The sequence below is a fragment of the Neofelis nebulosa genome, chromosome 12 (genome assembly GCF_028018385.1).
Source record: "Neofelis nebulosa isolate mNeoNeb1 chromosome 12, mNeoNeb1.pri, whole genome shotgun sequence".
Taxonomy (NCBI): domain Eukaryota; kingdom Metazoa; phylum Chordata; class Mammalia; order Carnivora; family Felidae; genus Neofelis; species Neofelis nebulosa.
The window spans coordinates 62,256,818-62,282,143 of NC_080793.1; the positions used below are offsets into that span (position 1 = coordinate 62,256,818).

A 25,326-nucleotide genomic window follows, 5' to 3' on the forward strand; every position below is an offset into this window, starting at 1 on the left:
TGCAATCATTCCAGGGGCAACTTGGTGGTTCACTCGGTTAAAGCTTAAAGCGTCTGACTCTTGGTTTTAGCTCAGGTCATGATCTCACGGGTTCGTGAGTTCAAGCCCCACATCAGACTTTGTGCTGGCAGCACAGAGCCTGCTTAGGATTCTCTCTCTCTCTCCCTCTCTCTGCTCCCTCCCCACTCATGCTGTCTCCATCCATCTCAAATATGTAAATAAACTAAATAAATAAATAAAATGCAATCATTCCAGCCACAAAACCCAAAGAATCATACTTAACATGTCTGCTAAAAATTAATATTGTAACACAGCCATACTAAATAAGGGAGTTAAAGCCAAAATATTGATATTACCAGTTACTTCTCTGCAATGCTTAAACTGCAATTCACTGATTTCTAAGGAGAAAAAAGTAGGAATAGAGCTTCCTAGACAAAATTCACTCAAACAGGTAAGTTTAAAAAACAACTGGCTCATTGTGAATTTGGGTCATTTCCACTTAGAAATATTATGTGGGTCTAAAAATATCATTGTAAAATTGTATTCAAGAATTTCCATTTCTGGGCCACCGAGGTGACTCAGTCAAGAGTCTAACTCTTGATTTCAGCTCAGGTCCATGATCTTATGATTGTGAGACTGAGGCCCAAGTCAGGCTTCACACTGAACATGGAGCCTGGTCAAGATTCTCTCTCTCCCCCTCCCTCTGCCTCTCCCCTGTGCATGCTTGCAGGAGTGCTCTCTTGTGCGCACTCTCTCTCAAAAAAGAATGAAAACTAAACTTTGTTTAAAATAAGAAGTTTCAATTTCTATTGCAATTTGAAAGAGATTTACATGGTATCAAGATTAAAACACAAAAGACATATTTTCCAAGGTTGTGAGAGGTTAACATAAATAGAAGCTTTAAATCAGTTCTAAAGAGTTATTGATGTAGTATTTCCTTCTTAAGACATGCTAAAGGAAAACAGCACAAACTATCAGAAGCAGCCTTAAAATCAGGGTGGGTGGCTTAGGCCTGGCCCTGGCTCTGCCATGCAAAGACAATAGTACCTTGGGTAACAGAACTGCTCAGTGTGTAAGCACAGGAGTCAAGCAGTAACTGTGGATGAAACAGAGAATTGTTCACACCTTGGTGAACTGGGTTAGAATATCTCTAATCTCTAAACCTATACTTCAGGGTAAATGAGAGGACATCACTGGCCAGACTGATGCTACAAAGCTTTATGTTGGCTCATACAATAAACACAGCACATGCGTGATAAACAAGAATTGAATACACTTATTACAGCAGGACTTTCTGGCCAATTTTAAGATACTCTACACTTACATAGTTTTTGTTAACATAATGATCGCATCAAAGGAAATATTAAAATGTTTTCTGGGCCCACTAATAAAAGACTTCTTAAATAGAAGATAGTACCTCTAACACCAAATAGATAAGATTATTTGGGCTATAAAGAATGTCCATACTTTCCCCCATTTTCTCCTCACTATCTAAAGTGAATGCCAGCAATAAAATCACTCAGAAAGACATTCTCAGACATGTTTAATTTATAGTCACCATATGTCTCTTTCAACCCTGAGAGCTAAACATACATATCATGACAAATTTTCATCATGTAAGGCATTTTCCTTATATTGTCCATCAGGTTTTTAACTCTAGTTGCAAAGAAATTTAATTCATTGTCATTGGAGATCACTGAGAAATAAAGCAAATGCTACTATTACAATTGAAATAATCTGCTCTGAGATCAAGAGTGAGGGTACAATGTTGAGATATAACAGGTCCTAACTTTCAAAAATGCCTGATAGTTCTTGAAAGAGATTTTTTAAGAAATATCAAGGTAGCACATAATTAAGTAAAAAAACAGGTGACAGGGTAGATTAAGTGAAAAACAGGTGAGCAGAATTCAATGCTTGGATGTAAGCTAAAGTTTCAACAGGTTCATCAGGAAAAACAATTTAAAATGAGAAGGAATCTATGTCCCCCAAGTGGGGTATCTTATTTTTGAAAGATTCTGTCTCAAGTTCATGGTAATGCTTAGCACAGGACAGACTCCAAAGTTTGTTGAAGTGTGAATGCATGAATGAATAACGGGGGAAAGACCTCATGTTAGTGGAAAAGTTACATATGAGCATGGTTTCATTAGGGGTCAGCAAGAATCCTCACCTTGACTGTTACTTAGAATACATTTTCAATAATTGCAAAATAGAGCTACACCAGAAAATGAAGTAATATTTTAGACTTGCTTTGATGAACTGGCAACCTCTGTAGGCTCCTGAGTAGAGAAGTGACACCTAGAAATTTATTTAATATTTCAATGATGAACAGAGCCACCAGAAAGGATGATTTGAAAAGAAAAGACTGGAAAGATGGGTAAGTGTAGAAGTACACACAAAAGCATGTGCACAGCCTTACCTTATTGCTAGATTTAAACGTGTCCACAGTGGGCAGAGTGAGAAGAGGGGTTAGAATATATTAAAATAGGCCACTTACTGCTGTCCATGCATTTCTTTTGCACCGGGCACATAGCCATCCATCACAGATCTCGTGAGAAGGGACACCATAGCAACCTATAATATAATAGAATGGATCCATGAATTAGGTCTTTCATATTTTGGCAATATTATACATCTTAGCACTGAATACATAAAATCGGAATTACTTGCCATACCATTCTTGATTCTCACTGCTTAGAACAAAACATAAACCAGGTTGTCTCAAAGATACTTTTGGTTCTCACGCCTCATAACTAACAGGATCAGCACCAGGAAACATGAGAGTATGGGTCGTAATTATTACTAAATGCTCATAATAGTTATCAAAGGATACTGATGATAATTCTTGCAATAAGTAAATTTCTAAATTGTTGGGTCCAGTCCTTTACTCATACAAAACATATTTCAAAATAAGCTGCAATTCATGAAGCAAAATCTGAAGAAGTTTTAAAATAACACAATAAATAAACTCTGACATATTTTGCAAATTAATGTAATTTAAAATTACATTTCAAAAATGTTTAGTTAGTTTTAATTTCAGTGATAGGGACAGAGGATGCACAATTCACGGTTAGTGATGAAGGGGTATCTTCAATTTTACTTGTCTATTCAGTTACATGTCTGACTCAAAATAACTGTGTAAGGAGATAGCTGATGATGCAAATATAAGCAGCAATTATACAGTACCAACAAACATGTGTTATTCCGACTTTCTTTCAAAGGGTTTTAAAAGATTTAAAGAAGTAATTTTTAATATCAAATTTCCATAACATTTAAATAAAAGAGAAAATAACAGAAATGTGATTACCAAAGAAAAGCCTATCATAGTTAACCAAGGCTATAAAATGTTTAGTTCAGACACATGTTTATGAAATACTATGGCTAAATTCTATAACTAGTACATTTAGGAATAAAAACTAAATCCTAGTTTTTTGTGAAATGATGAATTGGCTGTTATATTCTATAATAATACAGGGTGAACGTGTGTGTGTATATATATATATATATATATATATATATATGGGTGTGTTACAAACTGACACAAGTACAAGAATTGCTATATTTTAAGTACATTATGTTCAAATCTCTTCGGGAAGCTGACAATATGCAATTAATCAATAAATGATAGGGAAACCATTTCAACTTAGTCAATGTAAGACTGGTGTTTCTCAGGGGTAAATACAGAAGGTATGCCTACCTTGTCTGTGTGCTACACTGACAGAGATAAGCCCTACAAAAGTATGTTAATATGACATATAATTTCGTGAGATCTGGAATATTAAAATGCTTTAAAATAGATTTAGAATATTTTCACATTTCAGAGGATTTACAAGGCAGGCTAATAAAAAAAACAAAAAACAAAAACCTATCTGCCATTTATCCATGATGTGAAAATACCAAACTGAGACAGGTATGGAGCCCTACCATCTCAGTCCGGGGGGAAATAATTGTAATGACTGTTCTCCCCTGGAAGGCAAGAGAGATCTCTTACTCTTACAAAGAATAAAAATTAAGCTCTATGATTATTAAATTTAACAATAATTCCCCAAACCACCAAAGAAATATTGTTTTCTTTTTAAAAAGTCACAAAGAAAAATAATCATGAATCAACATGTGAGCTTAAAGTCAAGTTTTTACAAACTATATCTTAAAATAAGTAAAATTCAAGTGTATGAAAGGAGCCCCACAACGACCCCATTATCTGGACAACAAACAAACAAAACTGCTCTTCACTGACACTGCACAAAACTGTAGAAAAAGGGATTATTATACTTACTCATACTTCCATCACAAGCAATGTGAGAAAGAATGATCTAACCATTACAAATGCCAAAGTTCAATGTAATACATTTGGCAGGGGACAAATGAGTAAGAGAAAAAGACTATGTGAAGCACTGAAAGCTAACGACTGATGAACGAGAGATTCATTTACTTGCATGAACCCGTACGCAGCACTTTGCACAGGAAATCAGAAGACTTGTTCCATCCTCTTCCAGAAAGGCATTAGGCGGAGAATATTCTATATTTTCTTCACTATAAATAAAACACATCTCTGGAATGAGGGGCTTAGTCTTTCCTCCCGGAGTAACAACTTCGTCTAATTTTGTCTCCCATCTAGAATCATTTTCTTCATTGCTGCTATCTGGCTGAAAAACATAATATTCTCACATGAGTGATTAACATGCAAAAAAGTTCATCATTTGTTCTGGTCACTCAAATCCACTAACAGGTTCCATGCACTAACTTCCAGCTTCTGTTCTTCCTGTTGCTTTCCTTGATATAACTATTAGCTTTTTATCAATGTTCCTCTTCAGGCTCCCATCCAGAAGCTAAAGCTGTAGAAACAGGAGGACATTCTGTACATCTGCTTGTACAAAAAGCGATAACCTGCTAAAACTATATTCTTACATAAGTAGTTCATGGAAAGCATCAATTTTTCTGATGAATTTTTATTCACTTCTTTATTTCCACTAGTTTAACAGACCTGGTTTAATTTACTGAAGAATTTTACCTGCTCACACTTGAAAGAGTGTATTCAAAGACCTCAGTTTTAATCTGTGCAACAGTTTTTAGAGAATTTTTGAAGGTTTTCACCTCACCACAAAGTTTTAAAACATCAAGACAGAAAGATCTGGCAAATGTCACTAAATAAGAAAATATGTGCAAAACAAAACTGTCATCTCTCACCAAAATATATGAAAAGCATTTAATTCTTAATTGAAATTCTACTTAATGAACTATCCTATTATCTCCAGAGTTCTTAATAAATTTCCCTATATCTTATAATTTGAGTGAGAATTTTTTTAATTATTGGGAAAATACACAGGCAGATTATGATATAGAAATCAGAGTCAATACAGTTAAGTTTTTCCAAGAAAACACAGACATTCAATGACTAAACAGAAAATAAAAACAATGTGTGTCACTCACAAGGGCCACATCAAAGATAAGTGAGAAAACTACTTCCTCCATTTACAAAGGTCTGAAAATGTGGCATATCACACATTTTCATGCCTTGAAATGGCTGAACAGAAAGTATTTACATGGACTCTAAGAGAGATGCAATGTTAAACAAAATACTTCTGATTCAATTATTAAGAATATAACTCAGAACAGAATGCTCACATCGATACACTTAATAGTATAGTATATCTTAAAATAGGTCAAGAAGTTCCACGCTTACTAGATTCCTAAAGATCACTTTGTCCAAGACAGTGTTAAAGAATGTGGCCCACAGCAAACTAAAATGCCATCAGTACTACATATGTGAAATAACATTGAAAACAGCACCGTGCATAGCTGGCTGTGAGGGTGAACTGAACAATTCGGTTTGTATTGAGTCCTGCTGTATCATATGTGTGTTCCACAGGAGAAGAGAGACACTTTAAATGTGGGCCCATGGGGCGCCTGGGTGGCGCAGTCGGTTAAGCGTCCGACTTCAGCCAGGTCACGATCTCGCGGTCTGTGAGTTCGAGCCCCGCGTCAGGCTCTGGGCTGATGGCTCGGAGCCTGGAGCCTGTTTCCGATTCTGTGTCTCCCTCTCTCTCTGCCCCTCCCCCGTTCATGCTCTGTCTCTCTCTGTCCCAAAAATAAATAAAAAGCGTTGAAAAAAAAAAAAAAAAATTAAATGTGGGCCCAGAGGTGACATGTTATTGAGAGTGATATACTCAAACACAAAACAGAAAGTAGGGCTAAGTTCTCTCTTTGCAATGCTTTTACTATGGTTGCGCTTTAAGTTCTGTGTTTCTTGATGAAAAAGGTAGAAAGAAAGGTTGGAACTTCCCCTTGACTGAAATAAACCAAGACTGACAAATAAACCAATCATTTAATTAAAACAATAAAGCACTATCAGAAAAATGTCTTTCAAGTAGCACTCAGAAATTCTGTTTGCTAACGGCCATGTGGGTACATACATATCAATGCCTTCCTTTTCATGTGCATACTTACCTTACAGTGATTCATCTGTGTTTTTATGGTCATACAGAAAGTGCAGCAGTGAAAGGACACCTTGACAGCGACCCCTCAACCCTTATTACCTTGTAGTATGGCATAAGAAGAGCACAGATGGCACAGTGTGGCTCCATTCTGGCCATGGCTGCGTTATACTCCTGTTCAGCCACAAAGTTTGGGGACTTCGTCTGCCAAAGGTGGACCAAAGGCTTCGCCCAAGACTCTGTTTCTTCCACTTCCTCCTCAATCGATGTAACCTCGGGCAATTCTTACAAATCAAGGCATGAAAACACTGTGAGCATGGGACCCAGGGAAAATTCACCCTGGTTATAAAAGAAGCAAACATTCCAAAGTACCTGTGATATTAATGTCAGACAGGAAACCTATTTTATCTTTCAAATACATTCTGACAGAAGCAGAACAAAAGGAATGTCCTTTTCATCCTCCTCATCTTCAAGCGCTAGATCAGATCTAATGGCCCGACAATGAGTCTCCTTTTGACACCCTCCCCATTCCTGCCAGGAATGACTAAACTGTCCCCTCCTTCAATTTCACTTCTGTGTTTCCACTGCTACCATTAACAACTCACATGGTAAAGTAGCTTTTATCTGTGAGATTACCTTCCAACTAGCAGAGGAATTTGCTAGCCCAGTAACTGCCTTGCCAATATTTTTCATTTCTTCACCTAACATTGTATGTGGCTAAACAAAAATTTATTAATTGAATGTCATTTAATTTTTGGGTTCAAGAATTCATAACAATATTTATAGAGCACCTTCAGATGCCAAGCAATACACTGCTATCACATGAATATGAAGGACAATTCCTTTTCAAATCTTATTTATTCAATATAATGCCCCCCGAGGGTTAAGTCTCTTAAGCACATATATCTGTTAATGTGAAAGAGGCAGAGATCTACTCCACAAAAATACCATTTTACCAAATTTTATAGAAGGCCAGAAAAATACAGAAAGACCTAACAGGTTAAGAGAAAAAAATTCCTCATGTCTATAGCAGGGGACAGTATACCAGGGCAGGTGGCAGCCATCACAGCACATCTAGTACTTAACATCTACAGCTGTGACACATTCCAAAACTCCTCACCAGTAGCTGTCACAGTCTTACAAATCAAAACTGTGGAGCACTGTCCTCAAGTCCCAAGCACAGGTGCTCCTGTGAATCAGTGCGCTCCAGCCCTTGCCTTGTTGACTTACCTGTTCTAAAAAAAAAAAGTCAAAATAGATTTGCTGAGATGGAAAAATAAGATGGGCTAAATGAGGCTGAAAATAACTCAAAAGACATCAAATGCCAACTGAAGTGAAAGGGAATGTTCCTGCTTCCATGGTGGTAGTGGTATCATCATCATCATCTACAGAAAATGCTTAGTATTCAGCCAGGCAGTGGTTGAAAGCAAAACAAAAGGTAAGAATGTTTGCAGTGAAGTAATCTGATGCTAAACAGAAATCACTTCCACCTCAGTCTCCCTATAATACAGAATAGAAGACTTTCTGTGAACACTTAGATTTGACAAATGAAAGATGGGAGTGAAAAGTCGACCAAGAATTTGAAATACCATTAGGTCCTTAACTTACAGGCTAATATCTCCCACATACACACTAAAACTGGGATCTAAACTAAAAGAAATCCTTTGGGTTTGAATAGCTATTGCCTCTTCCTGACACACTATAAGTTTACCATATCACTTACTTTATTATAAAAGGTTGAAACATACAAGATAGATGATGCCCTTATCCCTTTGATTGGTCATAAGTAAATGTGCAGAGTTCTCAAAATATCTTTAGGGATGGAGGAAATACTATTATCTCCTAAAAGCCTAACAAAGAGAAAGAAGTAATGGAAAAGGACAATTCCTAACAATGGAGCCAGAGAGTGTGGGCAAGACCCAGAGCAAGACTTGACCTAGGACAGCCTGACTCAAATTGAACACTTCCCAAACTTTCTCAACAGTGACCTGGTAGAGAATCTTGCTCTACAGATGTTCTTCCCCAAAGGTGATGTTGTACTCTGGCCCAAAGAGTATTTATCTTCTGTTTGGATAATCTCCAGGCCAGAATACACAGTGAACATAACTATGTAATCCCATCACTTAAAAGTGGCAAGGCAGCAACACTGTGCAGCACCAAGTACAGGGAACTGTTACTCCAGAGACCTAGTTTTAAATTCAAGCCCTTTGGGGCTCAGTCGGTTAAGTGACCGACTTCAGCTCAGGTCATGATCTTACAGCTCATGGGTTCAAGCCCCGTGTCTGGCCCTGTGCTGATAGCTCAGAACCTGGAGCCTGCTTCGGATTCTGTATCTCCCTCTCTCTCTGCTCCTTCCCCACTCGTGCTGTGTTTCTCTTTCAAAAATAATAAATAAAACATAAAAAATTTTTTTTTTAAATTCAAAGTCTTTGATCAAAAGGCTTACGGCTTTGGGTAAATAGATTCTCACATAGTGAGAATTCCTTTCTCACCTACTTAAGAGCTTTTTTTTTTTTCTTTTTAATTTTAAAGTGAAATAGTAAATGTAAAACTTCTCTTTAAAATCTGAAGTGCTGGGGTGCCTGGGTGGCTCAGTTGGTTAAGCATCCAACTCCTGATTTTGGCTCAGGTCATGACCCCAGGGTTCATGTTCATGGGATTGACCTCCATGTTAGGCTTTGAGCTGACATTGCGGAACCTGCTTGGGATTCTCTCTCTCTCTTTCTCTCTCTCTGTCCCACCCCTGACTGAATGCACATGCATTCTCTCTCTGTCAAAATAAATAAACATTTAAAAAAAATAAAATCTAAAGTGCTGGAGTTCTTTGTAAAGTCTAAAGTGACATACTTAATATATACATTATTATGTAAAATCCATCTAATCATCTTATTTTCATTTGATCTGTTTATCAATTAAATGCTACAATATTTTATGAGGGGGAAAAGATAGTGCATTTAATCAGATGATTATTCATATTTTACTTTAGCTTTAAAAGTCAAAATCACTGGCACATTTTTGAAGGTAAACATTCTGTCCTCCTGAAATTTCTTCATCCTCTCCTCCATCTCCCAAGAACTCTTGCTTACTCTTGACCCATGCATTGGTCAACCACAGACTAACCTGGCTATTGCTTTTCATAGATTAATGACATTCATTTAACAACAAATCTCAATCCCTTAGGGAACCAAGAAGGTTTTGGGTGTGGGGAATCCCTTTGGGATATCTAAAACTTTCATCACATTACTTCAAATGAAAACTCTCCCTTTTAGCCTCTACTCCTGTTCCTGGTTCCATTTTATTTTATTTTTTTTAAATAAATAAATAAATATGAAATTTATTATCAAATTGGTTTCCATACAACACCCAGTGCTCATCCCAAAAGGTGCCCTCCTCAATACCCATCACCCACCCTCCCCTCCCTCCCATCCCCCATCAACCCTCAGTTTGTTCTCAGTTTTAAAGAGTCTCTTATGCTTTGGCTCTCTCCCACTCTAACCTCTTTTTTTTTCTTCCCCTCCCCCATGGGTTCCTGTTAAGTTTCTCAGGATCCACATAAGAGTGAACACATATGGTATATGTCTTTCTCTGTATGGCTTATTTCACTTAGCATTAACACTCTCTCCAGTTCCATCCACGTTGTTACAAAGGGCCATATTTCATTCTTTCTCATTGCCATGTAGTACCCCATTGCATATATAAACCATAATTTCTTTATCCATTCATCAGTTGATGGACATTTAGGCTCTTTCCATAATTTGGCTATTGTTGAGAGTGCTGCTATAAACATTGGGGTACAAGTGCCCCTATGCATCAGTACTCTTGTATCCCTTGGGTACATTCCTAGCAGTGCTACTGCTGGGTCATAGGGTAGGTCTATTTTTAATTTTTTGAGGAACCTCCACACTTCTTGGTTCCATTTTAGTACACCTTCATCTACTTAGTTTTTTAAAAAAATACTTCTACTTCCAATATACAGATGACGAAAAATGTTTTTTTTATTGCAGCTTTGAGACGTTTCGATCATTTGGCATCACTATGCCTAGGAATTTCCTCTCTTCCTCTCTTTCTTCAACTATAGTTGACTAATGAACCCCTAAATGAGTCACTGTACTCATTAGTACATAATTACCTCACAACGTGATGTATTTTAAAACATGTGATGTGATAAAAATAGATTCTTACAGTTGTTAAATATCAAATTAGTTCTCACAACATCCTTGTAAAATAAAAGGGCAAGGTAGAAATTATCAAACATAAAAAGACATAGACACTGCAAGCATTTAATGAATTACCAATGTTTTTATTACTAAAATTATATCCTCTTTTTTAAAATTTTTTTGATGTTTTTATTTTTACTTTTGAGACAGAGAGAGACAGAGCATGAGCAGGGGAGGGGCAGAGAGAGAGGGAGACACAGAATCGGAAGCAGGCTCCAGGCTCTGAGCTGTCAGCACACAGCCTGACACGGGGCTCGAACTCATGACCTGAGCCGAGATCATGACCTGAGCCGAAGTCGGACACTTAACTGACTGAGCCACCCAGGCGCCCCAAAAAATTATATCCTCTTTTATAACAGCATACCAACAATCAGAAGATTGTACACAGATCTGAGTCTCATCCTGAATGCTACACTTTGCTGTAGATTCAGGAGCGAGTGAGGTAAATGAAAAATCCCTTGGCGTAAGGGCATCAAAGTTTGGTAAATCTGTGAAAACATTACCAGCAGTTACTGTATTCCCAATGAGAACAAAAGAAGAGCTAATAGTTTAACAGCAGTTCTCAAAGTAAGGTCTGTGGACTCCCAGAGACACAAAGGACAATTTCACAGGGTCTGGATGGTCAGAATTACTTTCATAATAACACAAAGACGTTATTTGTCTATCTCACCCTGGCATCTATTTTATTAAATTTGTGATAAACATGGGATATATTCATACAGTACTTCTGCTGCACAATGAAGTTCAATAGTTGTCTTGGGGAAAAGCACATATGCAATTAATTGAATTGCAAGATGTATAAGCTGTGTCTTTCACGGGACACCATTTTTACTTAAAAGAATGATTAAAAGACAAACTATGGTTACTCAGACTTGGGTCTGGCAGGAGTTTTCATGAAAGGGAACAAAAAGACTGTCATTTTAATAAAAAAAAAAACTATTCAGAGTATTTGTTGACAATGGTAAATTCAAGTTTATGAGTCAAAATTAGAATTCTAGAAAATGTGTATCCACTACTATAAGCTTGATAGTTTCCCAATACTTAAAGCTGTTTGTGACAAGATTGATGGAGATAATATCAAATGTAATTTTTAAATATTACATAAAGAGACCTATGTAACTGTTTACCAATGGATGCTGTTACAAAATGAAGCATGTGTAAAAGAATGACTCAAAGTGCAAGACACACCAATGAATCTGTAGCTTAACAGAGTACAAAGAGTTCATTGACGTGATTTCAGATTCCACAATGCAACTAACCTTCAAAAAAACTAACATATGTCAAGCTTTGGTGTAGTGTCAAAGAAGAATATCCGTAATTATCTGAAAAGGCTACTGAAATATGGCACCCCATCCAATCTCCTATCTGTGTGAAGCTGGACTTTCTTCACATACTTCAACCAGAACATAATGCAGCACACTGAATGCAGAAGCAGATATAAGAATCCAATTATTTCTATTAAATCTAATATTAAACACTTGTGCAAATAATGTGAAACAATACCATTCCCTTCTTTGTTTTTTATGATTTGGGGATATTGTTAGTTTTTTATGAAAACAAATGTAACTATTTATGAATGTATTATTGCTACTTTCAAATGAATTAATACAGTTAAATACAGTTAAACACATTTAAAACTTTTCCTGTTTTAACTTCCAGCAAGTAAATATACATAGAATAAACCCATGGGAAGGGAAGGCAAAAAGGAAAGGACATGACAAGATGAAAGGAAACCTCTTTGGGATCCTCAAAAATTTAAGTGCATAGGGAGTCCTGAGAGCAAAAAGGTCGAGAAACACACACACACACACACACACACACACATATATATATATATATTATGTAATATATGTAATATATATATATATATATATATATATATATATATATATTACACTGAAAATATTAGTATCACAGAGTTACTGTTCAACAATACAGCCCAAACAAAACAGGTGTAGACTCTGTTCTGACAGCCAGGCAAGAATTTTATAAATCACTTTCCCCAATCAATGTGTGATGCTTAAACAAAAAGAAAACAAGTCAATACTAGAAGAAGGCATCCTTTCCTCTCAGTTCCTTCATCAAGGTCTACACGGTTTGTTAGCTATAGTAGAAAACAAATTCTATGCTAACAGCACTTTACAAAAATGTTCCCATAACTCTGTAGTGAGTGAAATACAGTTAAGAAAACCATGAGCCTAAATACATAGCAGTTCCTTAAATTTGTATAAGTGCTTATACAGAATTCATAGAAGCAAGGTGTAACACAGCTCAAGACACCATGTTCTCCGGAACTTTGTCCTGAGAAAGGAAATGTAAGCAATGGCTTAGGTGGCCTCCCATGAAGGATGGTCAGCTCCCTAACAACCACTACTATGATGGAAAAATGGGGAAAATACATACTATCTTGGATAAATATACTGAAGTAACCTGTTAAAAATGTTACTGCCATACCAGCAGCACCTTCAATAGCTGCCCTGAAATTTTTGATTGCCATGTCACTAAAAAAACAGTAAGTTGTGCAATAGCCAACGTATGGAAAGATATTTGCAAATGACATATCTGATAAAGGATTAGTATCCAAATATATAAAGAACTTATAAAACCCAACACCCAAAACATAAATAGTCCAACCAAAAAAAAATTGGCAGAAGACATGAACAGACATTTCTCCAAAGATATCCAGGTGGCCAACAGACACATGAAAAAATGTTCATCATAACTTACCATCAAGGAAATGCAAATCAAAACTACAATGAGGTATCACCTCACACTTGTCAGAATGGCTAAAATCAAAAGCAGCATAAACATCGGGTGTTGGTGAAGATGTATTGAAAAAGGGACCCTCATGAACTGTTGGTGGGAATCCAAACTGGTGCAGCCACTCTGGAAAATGGTATGAGTGTTCCTCAAAAAGTTAAAAATAGAACTACCCTATGATCCAGGAATTGCACTACTAGGTATTTACTCAAAAGATACAAAAATAACTTATTTCAAAAGACACATGTACCCTGATGCTTATGGCAACATTATCAATGATAATGATTATATTTATACTTATATAAATACATATATTTATATTTTTAAATATTTTATTTTTTGTTTTATTTTTATATTTTATATATTTATTATTTTTGAATTATATTTTTCCAAAGAAGATATCTAGATGGCTAAAAGACACATGAAAAGATACTCAACATCACTCATCATTAGAGAAATACAAATCTAAACCACAATGAGATACCACTTCACACCTGTCACAATGGCTAAAATTAACAACTCAGGAAACAAAAGATGTTGGCAAGGATGAGGAGAAAGGGGAACATTTTTGCACTGTTAGTGGAAATGCAAACTGGTGCAGTTGCTCTAGAAAACAATATGGAGATTCCTCAAAAAATTAAAAATACAGTTACCCTACGACCCAACAATTGCACTTCTAGGTATTTATCCGAAGGATACAAAAATGCTGATTCAAAGGGGGCACATGCATCCCAATGTTTGTAGCAGCACTATCAATAATAGCCAAATTACGAAAAGAGCCCAAATGTCCACTGACTGATGAATGGATAAAGAAGATGTAGTATATCTGTGTATATCTATCTATCTATCTATCTATCTATCTGGATATACACAATGGAATATTACTTGGCAATCAAAAAGAATGAAATCTTGCCATTTGCAAAAACATGGATGGAATCTGAATGTATTATGCTAAGCAAAATAAGTCAGAGAAAGACAAATATATAATTGCACTTGTATGTGTAATTTAAGAAACAAAACAGTTGAACATAGGGGACAGGAAGGAAAAATAAGACAAAAACAGAGAGAGGCAAACCATAAGAGACTCTTAAATACAGAAAACAAACTGAGGGTTGCTGGATGGGTGTTAGATATGGGGATGGACTAAATGGGTGATGGGCATTAAGGAGGGCACTTGTTGGGACGAGCACTGGGTATTATATGTAAGTGATGAATCACTAAATTCTACTCTTGAAACCATTATTACGCTATATGTTAACTAACTTGGATTTAAAGAAATTTTTAAAAATTATGAAAAGAACCCAAATGTCCATCGACTGATGAATGGGTAAAGAAGTTCATAAAATTTTGTGTATATGTATGTACACACACATGTGTGTATACACACACATACATATACACAAAATTATATTTTGTATATAAAATATAAAGTATATATAAAATGAAATACTACTCAGCCGTAAAAAAGAATGAAATCTTGCCATTTATAATGACAGGGATGGAGCTAGAATTTATGCTAAGTGAAATAAGTCAGAGAAAGACAAGTGCCATATGATTTCACTCATATGCAGAATTTAAGAAACAAAACAAAGGAGCAAAGGGGAAAAAAAGGGAGAGGCAAACCAAGAAACAGACTCTTAACTATACAGAAGAAACTGATGGTTCCCAGAAGGGATGGGTGAAATAGGTGACAGGAATTAAGGAGTGCAATTGTTGTGACAAGCACCCAGCAATGTACAGAAGTGTTGAATCACTATATTGTATACCTGAAACTAACATAACACTGTATGTTAACTAACTGGAATTAAAATTAAAACTCTCAAAATTAAAAATTAGGGGCACCTGCCTGGCTCAGTGTAGCATATGATTCTTGATTTTAGGGTCGTGAGTTTAGCCCTCATGTTGGGTATAGAGATTACTTAAAAATAAAATCTTATAAAAATAAAAAACTAAAAAATTTTTAAAAATAATTTTTTTCTGATATATACTTAAGAAACCAAACTTTGTCTCTGATTCTAAATATTTCTGGCAGAAATAAGAGCTCTTGGAGAGAGGTAATGGGAATAGATATGCACAAAGTACCCATGAATAGTGCTCAAGAAGAATTAAGAGGTAAATTAACAGTACTTTATTTATATATATGATAGCTGAATACTAACAGGTGATCACACTTCTGCCTCTTACATAAAATCACACTAAGCAGCCCCTCATAGGCAGCCTGCTTACAACTCACCTCATGCTTCATCAGTGTGTCTTAAATGCATCTCCAAAATTATCCTCCCTGCTTGCTATTCAAATCATACTCACTGTGATACTGTAATATAAAATGAAATATATTTGGTCTTTGATCCAGTTCCTGGCAGAGAGCTCCTAAAATCTTGGAATTTCCTGAGAGGTATGGGTGAGAAGAGTACCATTGGGTGAAATATTTGGTCTTAGTCTCGTTCCTGACACAGAGCTTCTAAGACTCCTGGAATCTTAGAATAGATAAAAGCATCTTTTGTATGCTAATACGATGACTGACTGGTAGTTGGGGGCCCTGAAATAGCTTCAGGATTGAAGCAGGCCACCAGAAAGACCAAGGCATGATTAGAGGATTGGCACTTCAGCTGCACCTCTTACCTCAGTGGAGGGGACAGGGGCTGGTGATTAAGTTAAATTGCCAATAGACGATGGTTTATTCAATTGTGTGGACAAATGAGCCTCCACAAAAGCTCTAAAATGCAAAATGGACTAAGTTCCTAAATATGTGACCTTAAGCCATAAAAATCCTGGGAGAGAGCACAGGTAGTAATTTCTCTGACATTGCCATAGCATTTTTCTAGATAGGTCTCCCCAGGCAAGAGAAATAAAAGCAAAAATAAACTATTGGAACTACATCAAAATAAAAAGCATCTGCACGGCAAAGGAAACAATCAACATGACTAAAAGACAACTTACTGAATGCAAAAAATATTTGCAAATGACACATCCAATAAAGGATTAGTATCTAAACTATATAAAGAATTTATAAAACTCAACACCCAAAACACAAATAATATAACTAAAAAAAATGGACAGAAGACATGAATAGACATTTCTCCAAAGAAGACATCCAGATGACCAACAGACACATGAAAAGATGCTCAACATTACTCATTACCAGGAAAATGCAAATCAAATCTACACTTATTATCAGGAAAATGCAAATCAAAACTACAATGAGATATCACCTCTCACTTGTCAGATAGGCTAAAATCAAAAACACAAGAAACGTGTTAGTGAGGATATGGAGAAAGGGGAACACTCATGCACTGCTGGTGCAAACTAGTGTAGGCAGTCTGGAAAACAGTGTAGAGATTTCTCAAAACATTAAAAATAGAATTACTACATGATTCAGTAATTCCACTACTTGGTATTTGCCCAAAGAATATGAAAACACCAATTCAAAAAGATATATGCACCCCTATGTTTATTGCGGCATTATTTACAATAGCCAAATTAGGGAAGGAGCCCAAAGGTCCATGGATAGACAAATGGATAAAGAAGTTGTGGTGTGTGTGTGTGTGTGTGTGTGTGCGCGCGCGTGTGTGTGTGTGTGTGTGTACACATACAAAATAAGTCAATCAGAGAATGATAAATACATGATTCCACTCTTACATGAAATTTAAGACAAAACAAAGAAAAATAAAGATAAACCAAGGAACAAACTCTTAACTATACAGGACAAACTATGGTTGCCAGAAGTGAGATGGGTGGCAGGATGGGTGACATAGGTGAAGGGGATTAAGAGTACACTTATCATGATGAGCCCTGAGTAAATGTACAGAATTACTTAATCACTATATTGTATCCCTGAAATGAAAATAACACTGTATATTAACTATGCTGCAACTTTAAAAACCAAACAAACCTTAAACAACAGGGTTCAGAAAGCTTCAGGATTGAACACATCAAGATACTGTGAGGGTGATGTACCTGGAGGGGGATGAAAGTTCTGTACATACTCTCCTCACCCCAACCCTGCCCTGTACATCCCTTCCTTTTGGCTGTCCCTGAATTGTAAACCAGTAAATATAATGTGCTTTCCTGAGTTCTGTGAACCATTCCAGCAAATGATCAAACCCGAGAAGGGAGCTGTAGGAAGCCCCAGCCTTTATAGTACATTGGTCACGAGTAACAACTTGCAATTGATATCTGAAGTAGGGGCATCTTGTGGCAATGACTCCTTAACCTGTGGGGGCTGCACTAACTCTGAGCTGTTAGCATCAGAAACTAAATTGTAGGACACCCAGTTGTGTCTGGGGAGTGAAAGAAATGGTTGGATGGGGAAATATGACCCACACATTTGCTGTCAGAAATATTCATACTTGTAGTACTGGCCCTTTCCTCGGGGCCATAAACAATGGTGTTTTTCAAAGATTGAATCCAGTCACAAAGGCATAGCTAGAAATGTGTCTTTTTAGTATGTAACTATAGAGTTGAGGGCCAGTGGTACATCTGATGTTGACCCAATGACTACACAGCAGTCAGAAAGGGATTGCATGGAAGAGACTCAATCCTAGCACATATTACAAAGTTGGGAGCCCAGGAAATCCTAAACACTTTCTGGTTCTAAAAAAATAGTTAGGCTTGCTGCAATTCACTTGAGAATCTTAAAATATTCATAGAATCTTTGTAACAGTTTTTATACTCACTTGGAGTTATGTTCCATTATTCAGAGAGCAACTTCTCTCTCAAATTAATAAAACTTTCCAAGGTGTAGCAGGGGACACTGAGAAGTGATCTTAGAGATTATTGTAGATACACACTTTTTTTAAATTTTTTTTAATGTTTATTTATTTTTGAGACAGAGAGAGACAGAGCATGAGCAGGGAAGGGGCAGAGAGAGAGGGATACACAGAATGTGAAGCAGGCTCCAGGCTCTGAGCTGTCAGCACAGAGCCCGACACGGGGCTTGAACTCACGAATTGTGAGATCATGACCTGAGCCAAAGCCGGATGCTTAACCGACGGAGCCACCCAGGCGCCCCTAGATACACACTTTTAATTTTACTGATTAGGTATTTATTTTTGGTTACTTTCTATATAAAAGAATTTACATTGCTTTTCATACAAAAGTATATGTGACTAAAAACAAGTTTATTTTAAAGAATGAAATTAAAATATAATATTTAAAAATATTAGCTCATGTGATCATAAAATTAAGTCTATGGCAAATTATCATATAGTTAAACATTATAATAAATTAGGTAAGAAATGTAATAAACCCCTGACTTTGTGGTCTAGAACCACAATTAGTTATGAACTAGTTATACAACTAATCAGAATTATATAATTAGAATTAGTCATGCAACTAATCTGAGGTAAACATGACTATAAGAGTGGAGCTTCAATACAACTCTATTAAAATAACTTAAAATGTTTCATTCATGCAATCCATGTGGTCTTAAAGTTTGGTTACAATTCTAAACCTGCTTCTTCACCTACAAAATGAGCACAAGATTTTCTAAATTACAAGGTTATATGAGATACCAGTCATAAAGCTGCTAGCCATTAATATGTAAGGCCTGGGGCTTCAACAAATGATGGTTTTCCTTCCCTTTTAGGTCTCCAGCATTAACCTGTGGGATCTGCAGCATAATCTTTGCAAATATTATCCAGAAAATTTTCATCTAGAAAATTACCTAAAATATATGCCCTAAATACTAAACTTTTAACATGACATGACAGACTGAAACAGGAAAAGCTCATCTAGACAGGTACCCAATTCCCTCTTACTATATAAACATTTCTGGGGGGTCTGAGTGGGTCAGCTGGTTAAGCACCCAACTCTTGGTTTTGGCTCAGGTCATGATCTCATGGTTCATGGGTTTGAGCCCTGCATCGGGCTCCACGCTGACAGTGCAAAGCCTGCTTGGGATTCTCTCTCCCCCTCTCTCTCTACCCCTCCCTTGCTTGAGCTCTCTCAAAATAAATAAATAACTTTTAAAATATCTATATAAACATTTCTATCAAAATATTTATCCTTTGGGGGCACCTGGGTAGGTTAGACAGTACAGTGTCCAACTTCAGCTCAGATCACAATCTCATAGTGTGTGAGTTCGAGCCCCGCATCGGACTCACTGCTGTCAGTGCAGAATCCACTTTAGATCATCTCTGTCCCCCTCTCTCTATACCCCTCCTCTCCTCTCTCTCTCTCTCTCTCTCTCTCTCAAAAATGAATAAGCATTTATTTAAAAAAAAAAGATTTATCCTTTCAGGAAAAAAAGCCTTTATTCTCCCAGTTAAAAACATCACTATTATTTATGATTAATAAAAAAGATTAATGTCCTTTACAAAAGTATCCCCCCAAAAGTGTTCATTTAAAAATATATAAATAAATTATGGAATGGCCATATTATGCCAGCATTATAAATGATGTTTTTAAAGAGCATTAATAAAATATAATAAATATAAACACATATATAATATTAAGTGAATATAAATATTATATTAATAAACAAAATACTGATATAAAACTATATGGAGAGAATGTTGTCAATTCTATAAAGATACATTTAAAAATCTGGAATAAAAAAGGGAATTTGTAAGTTTTTGTAATTATAAAAATATGCAATCTTTAAAGTTAAAAAAATCCTGCAGTCAGAATAATATTAGGTAGTTCCTACGAACTGGGGAAAACAGTTTAAAAACAAATACATGTCAGATTCATTCACTCCTCAGTACAGTCTTTTTTAACAGATTTTGCTTCCTAGTGTAAGTGGATTTCTCAACAGAAGAACACTTGGGCCATTGTTGAAGGGGTGTTGCCAGGACTTGCTGATGGAATCCAGCAGATGGGGAAAGTCATCTACTCTACTATAGCACAATTTCCCTTTACCAATCACCACAACCATTTTGCTGCTGGGGTTATGTTGCAGTGATGTGTTTTGGCTGGTTTAGCACTATTCTCTGCTATGAGGAGCACAGCAGCATCTGTTATCTTTCAGGTACTTGAACAAAATTTCAGTCCTGGGAAGCATTATATATGGTTTCAATGTCCTGGAAGAAAGTGCGGGAGAGGATGTTGAGGCCACAAGTGAACTACTCAAAAAAAAAAAAACAAAGAAATTCAAACTTGGGAACTTTATTGTTCCTACCCAAACTATTTAACAATCTGTATACAAACTGTATTTCAATGATCTTATAAATCACTGAATTTTGAAGGTTTGTAAAAGTGTGTTCAAAAGTAGAAAAGAGAAAAAAATTATAGGACTTTTAGGTGTGGCTTTCCTGGGAAGTACTGACATTAAGGAAAAATTAAATTATGTATTAAGAAAAACTGAAATCCCTTAAACTATGAACATAATAGTGGGTAACAGAATTCTGCTATTTCAGTTGCAAAGCACTTCTTAAACTAAATGCATAGACATAGTTTTATTCTTTATGCATAACATTACACTAATAGAGATCTCAAAAATATCTCAAAATGATGTTTTCCAACTCATTCAATGTACTGTTTTAAACAACAGAAACATTCCAAAGCATGGCCCTTCAAAATTTCTATTACACAAAAATACTCTGATACTTAATAGTGCTTCTGGGGAGGTAGGTTTCACAGAGAACTTTGGGATTACCGATGTTGCTTAAACTTGTTTAAGAAAGTTAGCTTGTATTTCACATATGTATATATTCTTACAATACACATGGACAACAACAAGGGCTACTATGAATGGTCTACTCTGTCAACAGAGATGGTTGGTTCTTAGACATCTATATGTGCTCACTTCAGCTTCTCTTATCAGGACTGGGGCTCTTATCAGGGGTTGCAAATATGATAAAATAAAAAGTATAAACTTGGAAACTAGGTAGGATTTAAAGCCTGTCATCTACCAATTACCAGTCTGTGGTCCTGGACAAGTGAATCAAAGTCTCTGAGCTCAGTTTTCTCAACAGTAATAATGATGATAATACCATCTATCTTCAAGAATTATAAATAACAATTGCTAATAATGTGTTCAATAGGAAGAAAGTAGCAAGGTCAATTCTCACATTGTGGTAGGGATGGGGAAAAGAAAACTCCTGAAAGAAAGCTGGCCTATCTTTGGAAAAACTAGCTGGCAACATGATACCAAAAGGAGCTTATTCCAAGCATCAAATCAAAGATAGTAAAAGAGTGAGCACATGAATCTCACTATGTGCTAGGCAATATGACAGATGCTGATAATTAGAAATAAAAACAAGTCTTTTGCCTTCAAACAGTTCAAAATTTCCCTTGGGAGAAATCTCCAGTTTCTCAAACCATTTCATTAATGGCATCTATAATACAAACTCAAAAACTGGTTAAATAAGGAAACCAATTTGACAATAAATTTCATATATTGAAAAAAAACTGGTTAAATAAGATCTCTAAGCAAAGAACCACTAGCATGTTGCAATTTATCTGCCAAAAAAGCTCCCCTTAGCTAAAGGTCAGCCCTGGTCATCTGTGTTAAAGATAGCAGAATCCTGAGACATTTTGACCCAAGCACCGACACGGGAATTGCACAGCATATCAAACAGCTGCTAAGGAAACAGAAAGAACTTCATTCAGAGCTGCCAGCACACCAATTACTAGGAAAACAAGTGCACTGGCTACTTGAGAGAAGGCACAGAAGTAAGAAGAGGACAAGGTGGTAAATGTTCATTCTGCCGTCCCACATCCAAAGTCATCAGGTGGTCCTGCCAGCTATACTACTTGCTGTTCTTCAAACATGCCACACTAAGCCTCTCTTGAGGTTGTACTCAGTGTTCTCTCCCAAGAAGATTCTTACTCCGGATCCTTGGCTAACTTACTTACAAGCATTGTAAAGATGTTTCCTCAAGAAAAGACATTAGCAACTATGGCAATATGTGAGTAATATTCAAACATGTTCATATATCATAGCAAACCTTTTTTCCTTTTAAGTTTCTACTCCTTTTTACTAGCACAGCAAAAAAAATCACTACATGGTTCAATCTTGAAAATGCTTCTCCAACAAAACATGAATAATAAAACAATGGAATATCAGCATAGACTTTAGAGATCCCTCTGATACATATTTTTTTTTAAAAAGTTACCTCATAATTTTTTTTAAACTGGGAAACTAAGAACCAGAAAAGAGAAAAGGAAAAAAAAAAAACACACAATAATATACAGAATTAAAATTATGATAAAGTGAGCCACTTCCTACTCACTCCCTAGGAGCCTTTGACATGTCACTTAACCAACCCCCACCCCGAGCCCCAGCAGTGAAAAGTCCCCTCTTAAAATCCAGGACGATGGTCCCCAAGTATCAGCCTGCACAACACTGCCAGCTCAGCACTAAGTTTTCAGTAGTCAGAGGCAAAACAAATTAAATAAAGACAGTAAAGTAATGATAAAATTTAAATTTTAAAATTACATAAAATCTATGTAAATTTTGCAAACTTTTCATGGTTTTTCTTGATCTTCATAGTCAGTTTCACAACCAAAAGGTGGAAATAGAAATGCAGAATATATGGTATAGCATATGGGATAATTCAATGGTCTATCTTTGTCTCCAGGGAAAGTGGGTCGTGTACAAGCATAAGGAAATATAAAGCAATATATTAAGTTGTATAAAATTGCAGTTTCTGTAGATTAAAAAAAATCAAATACAGTATTAGCAATTTCACACATTTCAACCCAATACAATAATTTATTTTTCTAAAGAATGGAATGAACCACACAATTGTAGTATCAAAAGCTGTCCCTCAGATGTTTCTACCAGACTTTAAGAATAACAATATCCACATGAATTCAAAAGAATCAAAGTCTTGACTATCATTTTACAATCCCAGCACTTTCAGCACAGACACCCAATCTTAAGACTTGATGCCAACTGTTGCTTAGAAAAGTTCCAAGATTTTTCTAAAATATACAGAAAGCAACCATATAAGTTAAAAGCTAGGATTTTTCCCTCTAATTCAATCAAACCCTTATGAAGCCACTAGCATAACAAGAGGAAGATGTTTTTGATTTTTATTCCCCATATTGTAGTAAAAAGTCAACGCCATCGGGGCTGCCAATGGAATTTACTGACAGTGAAATCAAGCTAAACAGAGAATGTCCGACTATTATTACACAGCCGAGTGCTAGATAAAATATCCATTAAATCTGAGTGCCAACAACATTTAATGTTTTATGTCCACATAATGCAGGAAAACATTGGCTGTGACCTATCAATACACATTCCAAGCCAATCTACCTAGTAATCTGCTGAAGTTGCTGTTTTATTGCTTAAACAGACAAAAATACAACCGTGCTTATTATGAAAGTGTCATATTACCTCAAGCTAATAAGAATTGATGGAACAAAGAGATCATTATGTAAAAATTAATAACATTTGGAGCACGACATGCAACAGTCATAAAACAGCATTTGTTTTTTAAAATGGGCAGAGAACTTTTTACAGAGGGGAAACACTGTGGATGAGGGATATTCTTATATTTCACCATTTTGCTTTTCGATGAAAGGCTAACATGGAGCAAGAGACTACAGAGGATACTCTCCTATTATATTTTCATAGAATTCAAGTTTGAATGAAACTTTAGAGTTTGAATAAAACTTTAGTACTACTAATCCAACCATTTCATCAAACAGATGAGGAAACATGTGATGAACCTTAGACTTTTCTTTGTTCTCCAAGGCACATGGCTATTAACAGCCAAGGAGAGACCAGAACAGGGTTTCAGATTGTCCAACATAAACAGTCATGTACCCATTACCGTCTGGCAAAACAAAGAGACAAAAGGGTGCTTTCAATATTTAAAATAAAATTGTTATCTAACTTAATACTTAAATAATATTTGTAAAGTTTGAGTCAGTAAAAGACATCACTATTAAATTTGGTCAGGATATCCACTTAATCCTTGAAATAAAACAAATAAAACGAAGAGTGGCAAATCTATACCAATTCTGCTAGAAAGGAGGGAGTTGCAGCATACCAGGGACTGGAGGGCATAATTCTCCCCCAAAACAACTACCTACCAAAGGTAAAGTGAAACAGCCAATTCTAAATAATATCCTTTTGTTTGAGGGACAATTGCAAAGTGCCCAAGAACCAGCTTATACCCTAGCAGTACTGACAATGACTAAAGGGCACTGGCTAAATTTCAGAAAATACCACAGAAAATATCAGGCAATCCCAAAAGGAAACAAAAATCACCAATAAAGTGAAATCAGTGGGTAGTTCTAGTTATGGGAAAATGTGCTTCAGACCTATTTAGCATGCAATTGCATCATAAACATGAGCACTTTAATAAAAGGAGTGTGAAACAGAGAAAACCATTTGGGAAAGAAATCAAATTTTGTCAGACTTGTGTTCCTGAGTACTTAAACGTATACATTTTATTCTTTAAAATAACTGAAAACCTAGGTTAAATGGGTTAACTAGTGGTCAAGCACCAAGAATAATCTACAATTAAAGCTGCAATTTCCATCTTTTCCATCTCTATATTTAAATATTTAATCCATTACTAAATGAATTATGATATTAATATAGACACACTGTCCAAAAAAATAAATTGCTGTAACATTGCCTGAAATACACTCCTAATCTAACCCTCAGGGCATGCAGACATTACAGAGATAGGGATCAGGGTCTAAGCTGTCATTAATTTCAAAGAGATGCACAGCAGCTCATTACCATACTCTGCTTGCTGAATTGATGATTTATAAAGAGTTATACAGACAGTTCAGATTAGAGAAAATTAGAGCCATAGCAAGGCTTTAATCTGAATCTTGTCAATTTTCAAACTTGTAGGTGGGGTCACCTCTGCACTTGGGTAAACATGGTACTCTAGAAATTAAAAAGTTATAGGTGAAGAGTTAGAAATAAAAATTTAGTCCACTGGGGATGAGTTTAACATATCACTACGTGTCATTTCAGGGTATCTGAAATGCCAAAAATCCATTCC

The 25,326-nt window shown here is 36.0% G+C and overlaps 1 protein-coding gene across 18 annotated transcripts in view; it reads right to left on the reverse strand.

The window, feature by feature from the left end:
- Positions 1–25,326, reverse strand: part of KDM4C (lysine demethylase 4C) — a 443,090-nt gene that overhangs the window by 155,258 nt on the left and 262,506 nt on the right. For all 18 annotated transcript variants that reach the window (XM_058695403.1, XM_058695399.1, XM_058695405.1 and 15 more), the window contains 3 exons: positions 6,534–6,715; positions 4,430–4,643; positions 2,495–2,571 (listed from right to left, as the gene is read on the reverse strand). In XM_058695403.1, coding sequence (XP_058551386.1) covers positions 2,495–2,571; positions 4,430–4,643; positions 6,534–6,715 — 473 coding nt within the window. The remainder of the gene's footprint in view (positions 1–2,494; positions 2,572–4,429; positions 4,644–6,533; positions 6,716–25,326) is intronic.